Raw genomic sequence first — 10,676 nt, forward strand, 5'->3', positions numbered from 1 at the left:
CAGACTAAGGTCCTATGCTTTAATTTAAACCATATAGTTTTTATCATCCTCGAATATGAAAACTCTTGTATGCTTATAAAATGGATCACATTCAGCTAACCAATCAAGGAAATCCTCTACTCCTAAATCACCATCAAAAGAAGAAATCTCAACCTTTATACGGTAATCTTGAGCATACCTATTATTTTCAGAAACGTCACCCCAATCTTCTTTATCAGAAGAATACTATTGTCATACTAATCATGAGGATTTGCATTAACTAGTTTAGGGACAGGTTTGTCACGAACGTCATTCCCACTAAATGCCTATTTTATTTTATGGTTCATGTTTGCGTGCAACCCTAATACTTTAAGCTTGGTAGTAAGGTCATCAACTCTGATATTGATGTCACCCAACCTAGTTTGCATTTGCCCCTCTTAAGCTGCTATCATTAATTAATAATGATTTAGTTGAGGTTTACCAACGTAGCAATACTAGCATGGCATTTAAGATGGTAGAACTAGCAGCAGCTTTAAACCTTGAATTTACATAAAACAATTGCTTTACGGTGAGATTATATAACTATTATTCATTATTTGTTAGTAGAAAAGTAGGAATTCAAACGACATAATGAAAAAATAGGGGTGCTATGGAACTCATCATTGTTTTGCTTTTGATCCTTTCACTCCTGGGTCAACTCGCTTATACATGAATCATGGACCGGATCCAGCCTCTTGCATATGCCTAGAGGAACTCATCTTTTAAAACCATGGTCATTAACCCGCACAAGCATTAAATTTCGTTGTATAAAATTAATATATAGTTGCTTATGTGCTCCTCCAATTTTCAATTAAATTTCATTGATAAAATTAATATTTTGTTACTGTTAAAGAGATTGTATTCTCTTATGCAAAAAATAAGTGTTTGATATTGTGATATAAGATGATTTTCAAAAATAATTTTAATATATTAGAATGATTTTTTTAATTTTTTTAACATAAAAAAATTAAAACTATTAAAAAACATAAAAAAACATAAATTTAATATTTTTCGAGTCACACATAATTTTAAAATATACTAGAATAATGTCTCGCTTCATCCGGTAGCCATGTGTATATGAGTTAACCTTGCTTGCAATGAAATCAGTTGTGATGGTGCTCAATGATTTTACAAGAAAAGCTTCATTAACAACATGATATTTTACACACAAGCAGCTTAAGATTAAACAAGTTCTCAATGCCCTCCAAAAGTACACATGAGACTATGGAGATCGAATGCATGAGAATACAATTATTGCCACAAAAAAGATACAGCGATATAAAGTAACTTGAGTTTATTCTCTACCGGATCTGAGCCCACTTGAAGAGTTTCCAGTAAATTTTCAGCCATTTCCTCTTACCTCATCGGCAATATTTATTGTACGATTGGATGCATTTGACTGGTGATAAAATGCATCATTGGTTTCTTTCACATAATGCTACAGTTAGATCTCGATGAACCATCACCATCGTCACCATCACCAATACCAGTTATGCCTCCAACATCACTACTAGTTATGCCTCCAACATCACTACTAGTTATGCCTGCAACTTGAAGTCCCTTTTTAAGGACTTGAAGCACCTTGGTTCGCTTCTGAAATAAAAGATAACACGCAAATATATTAGAGGCTGAGTTCATATTTTTATAAGCAAACATATTTTTATACTTAATATAGTATATATTTATCAATTAGATGGAGAGAATATTTGTATTAATGAAAATATGAGGATTCCACTAGTTATTTTGAAGCCAGTCTTGAAAATATAATTAATCTCTTCATCCAGAGAATTAAAGAACTTCAATCAATACGAAGAATGGGAATTCAAATGTAAAGCAGAGAAGAAATATAATAATAAAACAAAACCTAGCGAGCTTGTAAAGCTCTATACTACAAGAGAAAAGAAATCTTTGATTAACCTTTGATTCAGTAGTAATCAATAGCTCTCCTATCTCAAAAGCCATGTCATGCATAGCGTTTAGCTCAAAAGATCCTAACTAGATCCAAATTCAGAATCTTGAAGGAAACTCCATACGTAATGCTCCATGAACAATGAGTTATCAGTGAATTTTGGCAAATGTATAGTAATAAATAGTAAAGAAATAATTATACTGTTTTAGTTTCTAAAATTAATTACCTGTATGGGGGCAGCTTGTGTCGCGCTCCTGCTTTGACAAAGTAAAGTATAGTTATCGCAGAAGATGTGCCCATCGTTGTGTCTGAACTTTTTACCACCATAACAATCACAACAAACATCAAAGGTGCTAACTGAATCATCATCATTGAAGAAACATTGAGAGCAAGTGAAGTATGCTCCTGCCAAGAACGTCTTACAAGACTGGCAAATTATAGCCCTTCCACTCTGCATGATGTAGTACAAGACGATTGCTTCATCAAAATCCAAGGTTCCATTGCCATCCTTGTCCAGCGCTGTAAACAAGCTTGGAAGAACCGTGTTGTTATCTTTCTTGAGATACTCCACGTATTCATCTCGGTTAATTTTCCCGTCTTTGTTTTTGTCCATTTCATTGAAAGAAAATCTGGCATTTCTCTTCTCCTCATCGGGCAGATTCTCATAATAAGCTCCAGCAGCCCGGCGAATCTCCTCCATATCTATTTATGCGTGTAATATTTAAGAGGAAGAAGATTTAAGAGGATAACGGAAGAGGTAGCTTAGATCAACAATTTTAACACTCCAAAGGGACTTTGGTCTGCATCTGATCACAAAGCTCTCATGTTCGATAGTTATTTATAGTACTGGCAAGTGACCACACAATAAAGAACTATTAAAGAATTGAAGTGAATTTGGGTGTGGATTACCATTGTGAATTTGGATGGGACCTTTGGTATCTTCCATAATTTAACTTTCTCACACAACGCATGAAACACGACTCCCGTATCAGAGTCCATGCAAACCCAGCCACTACTATGAGAGGCCCCCACATATTTGTTTTTGGAGACAAAGATCTTTTCTTTTATTAATTCCACCGTACCCATGAATTATTTATTTCTCCTGAACCCTTCTCTATCAACAACAAAAGAAAACAGTAGCTATTAAAGAGACCACACAACGAAAAAATACTAAAGAATTGAAGTGAAGTTGTACGTCATGAAAAGCCATAATGGAGTTTTTGGTAAGTTATCATAACACAAGTAATTTTGTTTTTTGAAAATTTAGTATAGTTGAGAGTATTATAACTGTCTTGTGCATCACGTGAGTCACGAATGCCATCTGAACCTCTATTATTGCTAATTATAGATATCAATTGCAACTCCCTATTGTAAAGGTATTTTCAATTTTTCTAAATGAGGTATCCTGGTATAGTTTATTCTGTCATCAACTTTCTTCTTCAAAAAAATTGCAATTCACACAATTACAAGTAATTAGTTTTCCGACATCGAGATACAATTCACAAAAGAAACACATAACTAAGTTATAAATCAATATGATGTTAGTCATCTAAATGTAACTAAGTCAATATCATCAATTAATTTAAAATAAAATAAAATCTAAATTAAGCTCCAGTTCTTAAGGATTTTGTTTTAAAATCATTTCAAAATGTGTTTTGCTATTCACTCTTGGTATTTATATTATAGAATGTAACTATATAGGAAATATTGTAATCATATTCTTATGTGGTAATCTCCACCTTTACTATTGTATATTGCCCTACTCATATATATAGAAAGGGTTGGCTAACTATTAGGTTAAGCCTCCTAATTATTTCTCAATTTGGTATCAGAGCCTTCGGCTGTCAAAACTCTTTCCTCCCTTTGCAACTTTGCAGTCGGCCCTAACTTCTTCTCTTTCCCATGGATTCTCCTCCTTCCACCGGTGCTGCAACATCACCGGCCAGTCATCCTCCTGCTGCTGGTCAAGAACAACTTCCTCATGTGTCTGATTCTTCTTCTCATAATTCTGTCGTTCCTTTGCCTCTTATGGGAACACATACTTCAACAATGGTTCCTCTATCCAACACCCACCAAATTGTGTCGTTGAAACTTACAAACACAAACTATCTCTATTGGAGAATGCAGATGAAGCCATATCTCCTTGGTCAAGGTGTTTTTCACTTTGTTGACGGCTCCTTACCGTGTCCTCCATCTCATATGATTGATGCTTCGGCTAGTTCTTCCTCTGCCATCAGCCCTTCTTTTCTTCGTTGGAAGCAACAAGATCAACTTATTTTGAGTGCTCTACTCTCCTCTCTCTCCGTGGATGTGTTGCATCTTGTAGTAGATTGTTCTACTTCACATTGTGTTTGGCGCACACTTGAGAAGGCACTTGCCTCTCCATCTAATTCCCGGATCATGCAACTACATGGCTCCTTTCAAGACCTTCGGCAAGGTGATGCATCCGTTAGTATGTATATGCAGCAAGCAAAATCGTTATTTGACGAATTGGCTGCTGCTGGTCGCCCAATGTCTCTTGAAGATTTCAATCTCTATGTGTTTCGTGGTCTTCGCGGTGAGTTCAAAGACTTGGTAACTAGCCTCATAACCAAGGCCGAACCGCTATCGTATGCTGATCTTTATAGCCATCTCCTTACCCATGAGTTTCTGCACAAGAATTCTTTTCACTCCATGGCTGTCGGTTCATCCTCTTCGCCTCTGCTGTCTTCTTCTCCTCTGCCGCAGCAGCCACCATTGCTGCCAACACCTCAGATTTCTGCTCATCTTGCCATGAACAATCACAGCCGAAACAGGGGACGCTATAGGGGTAATTGGCGTCACAGCAACAACCGATTTCAGGCCCAAAACAGAGGCCACTCTGCTGCAGACTGGAGGCAGAATCAGTGGCAGAACAGGCGCACCTCTGCTGCAGATTTCAGGCCGAATCAGGGGCAGTGGTCTGGACAGGTACGCTGCCAAGTATGTTCCAATCTTGGCCATTCAGCTCTTCAATGCTCTCAGTTTCGCAGCAACACACAGCAGCCCTCTGCTCACCTTGCTGTTGCGAATGATTCTGCTGCAACGACTTGGTTTCCCGACACCGGCGCGAATCAACATGTGACGCCTGACCTTGCAACTCTAACTGATTCTGCTCCTTATCTTGGTAATGATTTCTTGCATGTTGGTGATGGTAAGGCCCTTGACATATCCCATGTTGGACATACTACTTTATATTCCCCAAAACGCTTGTTTACATTAACTAATGTTCTTCGTGTGCCTCACATTACCAAACCGTTGTTATCTGTTCAGAAATTCTGTCGTGATAATCATGTTTATTTTGAATTTCACGATTCTGTGTTTTATGTGAAGGATCTCGTCACCAAGGAAGTTCTTCTTTCCGGTCGGAGTCATGATGGCCTTTATGTTCTCTCTGAGTCTTCAGCTACGTCAGTTCCTCAAGCTTTTTGGTCTCCTTGCATGTCCGCGACTGCCGACCTGTGGCATCGTCGTTTAGGTCATCCAACTCCTCGCATTCTAAATTTGTTAGTTTCCGATAATAAAATTATTTGTACATCTAGACGATCTTTTACTCAATGTCAAGCGTGTCCTTTAGGCAAGTCATCTCGTTTGTCATTACGACCGACGGGTCACAAAACCTCTGCCCCACTTGAATTAATTTTTAGTGATGTTTGGGGTCCTGCTCCAATGTTTTCTTCTGATGGTTTTCGTTATTTTGTTATCTTTGTTGATGCGCACACTAAATATATCTGGTACTATCCGCTTGTTGCGAAATCTGATGTATTTTCCACGTTTCAACGTTTTCAGACACTTGTTGAGCGTCAGTTTTCTCTTAAAATTAAATCTGTTCAAACTGATTGGGGTGGTGAATATCGAAAATTAAATAAATTTTTTCAAACCATTGGTATTCATCATCGATTAATTTGTCCTCATACTCATGAACAAAATGGCACAGTTGAACGTCGTCATAGACATATTGTCGAAACTGGCCTAACCCTTTTAGGCCAGTGTAATGCCCCATTGCGTTTTTGGAACTATGCTATGGAATCATCGGTATATCTTATTAATCGCATGCCTACTCATGTTCCTCAAAATAAATCTCCTTTTGCGTGTCTGTTTCATCGCACTCCTGATTATAACTTCCTACGTACATTTGGGTGTCTTTGTTTTCCATTTTTACGTCCATATCATGCTCATAAATTAGATTTTTGGTCTTCTCCTTGTGTGTTTTTAGGCTATAGCTCGTCTCATCTTGGTTATCGGTGTCTTGATTTAGAGTCTGGTCGTGTCTATGTCTCCCGTCATGTCCGTTTTCATGAATGTGTCTTTCCTTTTAAAAAGTCTGAACAGGTAACACCACCCCCGGTTCCCCCCACTCCACATACCACCACTAAATAGATTAACCCACAACTAAATAGATTAACCCACAATGGTTAATAATTGGACATTTTAGGATCAAGGTACAAAACTTTTATTCGACAAAACTTATGAGTGAATCCTGGTACTATACGATAAATGAACTTGAACAAGGCATTATCCATAGACCACCGTTGCATAAACAAATTGTTTAGCGACACTCCTCTTAAGATTCGGACTAGGTTCAATGAACCGAACATAAGCCCATAAAATTATTCACTAACATGGCTTTATAAACTAATAATAGTCATGGGTCATTGTTGTTATCTATTTTTGGATCCCCATACAGAAAAGATGGAGAATAAAAAAAGGAAATATTAGAAGAAAAAAACTAAAAAATATATACTAGTGAGAAAAGAACAACGAGGTGCCCAGAAAATAGCCAAAGATTAGTTGAGAAAGGTCAAAAATACAAGGATTGAAATTTGACAGTATGTTTTTGATTGATGAAGGCCTTATTGACAAAGAAAATTAAATTTAAGGATGAAAAGTCCAAAATCAAATGTTTAAGGACTCAATTATATTTAATTGAAGGTTTAATTAAATTTATGAAAGGTTTGATAGTAAGAAAAAATAATTTTTTAAGTCAATTTAGGCTTTAATTGAAAGAAATTAAAGCTTAGGGGTGAATTACAATTTTTAGGAGTTATTTTGGTCAATTCAAGGGTTTAGTTGCATAAATATTGAAGTTTAATGGGCAATTATGGATTTGATTGAAGAAATCCAAAAGCAAGGACCAAACTGGAAAAGGCGTGTGAATATAGGGGTTGGAATTGACCAAAACAAGGGCTAAATTGAAGAAATTGAAAGTTTGCTGATCAATTAAGGGTCAAAATACACAAATTCAAAACCAATGACCAAAATGAAATTGAACAGGGCATTATCCATAGACCACGTTGCATAAACAAATTGTTTAGTGAAATCTCCTCCTAGGATTTGAACTTCATCTGAGAACGAGAATCAATAGCTTCCACAACATGATGATGGTGGTGAAGTGTCTTCTAGTGGGAACTTGTCAATATTCTCCAATCTTGGATGACCCACACCTAAAAATATCGTAAGAGGAAGATATTTGTCAGAAATAGAATTCAAACAAGCACACAATTATCTTCTATTTAACTGTGATGAGCTGAGACCTTTTATTCAGTAAGTGTATATATGTGTAATACTAATTAAACTTTGTCAATAATATACTATTAATTATATTAATTATATATTGTAATATAATACACTCATTACCACTTGCAGGGAACATCGACAATATTTGTTGTCAATAACTCACAGTTGACCGAATCCCAGATCTTTCAATTACAAGATGAACAATTTGCCACATGGTTCAGAACACATATAAGCACTATCACAAACTCATTCTCACTTGCAAAATTATTGCATGCATGTCATTACGTGATTCTCGTTTACTGTTCATTGATGTACATTATATACAAGGTTTATCAAATGAGAAGAAGTGCTGCTAAGTCATTGTCTTCACTAAGCTTGGGCCTTGAAAAAAAAGTTAAGTGCTACAACAGGTATTTTGTCAATAAATATGTTTTTCATACTGAAGAATACAGGCATGGAAGAAAGACATACAATAGCGGTGTTTGTGTTAAGGGATCGACTAGTAGTGAGTTAAAAGTTGACTACTATGGTAGATTAGAAGAGGTCGTCAAACTGCAATATCATAGTGAGTAGAATAGAGTGTTTTTAGTCAAATGCTATTGGTATGACACGACTGACAGAGGAATCGGAGTTGATCCGTACTATGGTCTGGTCGAAATCAACTCAAAAGCTAGACTCCGCAACGTAAATGATGTCTTTGTTTTCGCAAACCAATGTCAACAAGTTTATTACACATACACCCCTTCTTTTAGAAAGGATCGATCAAGAGTGGTTTTGTTGTCCATTTTAAAAACATAACCTAGAGGTTGTGTCAAGCTTGTTCAGGATGAGAATGAAGACACAAGTGTGCAAGATGAAGTCTTTCAAGTTAGTGAGTTGGTTGAACCATATCAAGTTGCTCCTTCGATTGACTTGGAAGAAAATTCAAATTTTCATCTTTTCGATGATAGTCTTATTGATGTTGACGCAGAGGAGTTGAATGTTGTTTTAAGCTCTAGCGAACAAGCAAATGTCGATGAAAATGATGATATCCATATTGAAGATTGCGATGAAGAAAATTCAGACTAACTATCAAAATGAAGCCTCGTGTAAATTTTTTTTTCATGTAATATATATTATGGATGATATATTTTGTAACATGAAATATTTATTTTATAATTTTATGTATTGTTTAAGCATTGTTGTTATTGTTTTGTGCGATGGACAATTTAGCAATCGAAATAATTACTTGAAATGCCACTATCACTGACGTCTATACCGACGGACAAACGCCAGTCTGTATTTCACAGAGAGTTGAAAAATAATTACTTGAAATGCCACCATCACCGACGGACAAAAGCCCGTCGGCATTTCATAGAGAGTTGAAAAATAATGACTTGAAATGCCACTGTCATCGACGTTCATACCGGCGGACAAACTTTCAATAGCATTTCATAGAGAGTTGAAAAATAATTACTTGAAATGCCACCATCACCGACATCCATACCGATGGATTCCAAGCCGTCGGTATGTTGTCGGCGAGTCACTATTACCGACAACATTACCGACGGACTGTGCGAATTCCAAAGCGTGGTGCATTAAATGCATCTCTGGCTGCGTCATTTTGCCAATGGACCGTGAAAAATATGGAGGGTAATACAAAACGTTGGTGTGAAATTCAAAAATTACCGACGAATTTTTGAAACTTCACCGACGGAATAAATTAAAATAATATTATTTTTAATTTCTGTTGGTGAATCCATCGGTAAAAATGTGTTATAAATCCCTGCGACCACCCCTTCAGTTCATTTTTTCATCTTCTCCATTCTTCACCTTTCAGTTTCGATTTTTTTCCTCTCATTTCTTCAAGATTTTTACCTGCAATCTCTAACTAGTTTTCTTCTGAATCTTCATCAAATTAAAAGGTATGTATTTCCTTAGAATTGGCATAATAATTGAATAATTTGTTGAATAATAATTGTTAATGTTGAATTTACCTTAGAATAAGTAATTGAATATGTTGGAATAATTAGTAATTTTACTACATTATTGCATGATTTGTGTTTAATTATTTGCTTTAATTTTAATTGTTAGTCTAGAGTTTGTTTGAATTTATTGAATATTTTTTATTGTTTGTATTTATATAATGATTGAATATGTTGTTAATGTTGAATTTACCTTGTAATTAGTATGAATGTTATATGTATAGATGTTATGTTATATACAATATTAATACAGATGGAGTCAATTGGTTATGGCTTTTGTCAATATTTGCAGGTTTGTGGATTTGGGTAGTATCCAGTATAGAGGAGGTGCTGTTGAATTTTTTTTAACATTCAAATTTAATTATATAATTATTCGTATACAATTGTGTAGATGCGTAGAACGAAAACCACAGCTCGTCGCTCACGCATGGTCGCAACTAGTTCTTCTAATAGCGAGGATGATGTATCCTTAGGTGCCTCTCAAGAAGAGGCACATACGCCACCTGCATCGTCAACCGATGCTACCTCTTCCAGCGCAGGTTCACAACGCAGAGGTGGCGTGCCTTCGCAGCGGAATCAATTCACCCGCAAGTACGAGGCATAGTGGAAGGACGACCTTTCAATGTAAGTTTGTTAAGGTTTTAGTTTTTTCTTTTAAATTATAACATAATTTATGAACAACTAATCAATATTTTATTTATTTTATTTATTTTCAGGTTCACAAACATTGAGGCCGCCCGAGTAATATCATCGGCATTTAAATCATCGATGGAGATTCCATTATTTCAATGGAGTCAGGTATCCAGACATACTGAATGGATACCTCAAATCGATGCATAGTTTAACAGATTTAAAGTTGGTGTTAATTTCTAATTTTCAACTTATTTCTAATACTTTATTAATATAATTGTAAATAAATTATTATTTTTATTTATCTAATTATTTATAAACAGCACAAATTTGCCTGGGACAGGGCGCATAACAAAGTTGTGAGAAGGGTGTGGGAAAATCACGTGGCAACTAGGTAACATCGAAAACAACACAAGATTTTTTTAGCAACAAATTTATGTTTCAACGTCTAATTTCTCGCTATGGAAGTAGGTTACGTGATTTTTGGTATGAATCACAAAAAAAGGCAAAAAAAACCACGAGAGATACAGGTCTCAAGGCTGGAACGACGTGGCAGTTTGGAGGGATTTCAAACCGATATACATTCCGGAAGATGTATGGCCGCGCTATCATGAGCACGT

At 35.9% G+C, this 10,676-nt stretch overlaps 1 protein-coding gene across 2 annotated transcripts; it reads right to left on the minus strand.

Annotated features, from left to right (window-relative positions):
- Nucleotides 1-1,144: 1,144 nt before the first annotated feature.
- Nucleotides 1,145-2,775, minus strand: LOC133668271 (uncharacterized). 2 transcript variants are annotated; one of them, XM_062088047.1, is made up of 3 exons: nt 2,154-2,774; nt 1,503-1,611; nt 1,145-1,463 (listed from the first exon to the last, which is right to left on the minus strand). In XM_062088047.1, exons 1-3 carry the CDS (start codon nt 2,625-2,627, stop codon nt 1,447-1,449), a joined length of 600 nt encoding a protein of 199 aa, XP_061944031.1. In that variant the 5' UTR covers nt 2,628-2,774; the 3' UTR covers nt 1,145-1,446. The 2 variants fall into 2 exon arrangements, with proteins under 2 accessions (XP_061944031.1, XP_061944030.1); XM_062088046.1 differs by having other exon boundaries at nt 1,145-1,611; nt 2,154-2,775.
- Nucleotides 2,776-10,676: the final 7,901 nt, after the last annotated feature.

This window comes from Populus nigra, chromosome 11, assembly GCF_951802175.1.
Source record: "Populus nigra chromosome 11, ddPopNigr1.1, whole genome shotgun sequence".
NCBI lineage: Eukaryota > Viridiplantae > Streptophyta > Magnoliopsida > Malpighiales > Salicaceae > Populus > Populus nigra.

What these genes read in the sequence shown, in the direction of transcription:
- LOC133668271 (XM_062088046.1), bottom strand. Translation starts at nt 2,627, where the DNA reads ATGGAGGAGATTCGCCGGGCTGCTGGAGCTTATTATGAGAATCTGCCC. An exon ending in CACAAGCTGCCCCCATACAG is followed by an intron (nt 1,612 to 2,153) that starts GTAATTAATTTT and finishes CTTTTATTTCAG; the next exon opens with AAGCGAACCAAGGTGCTTCA.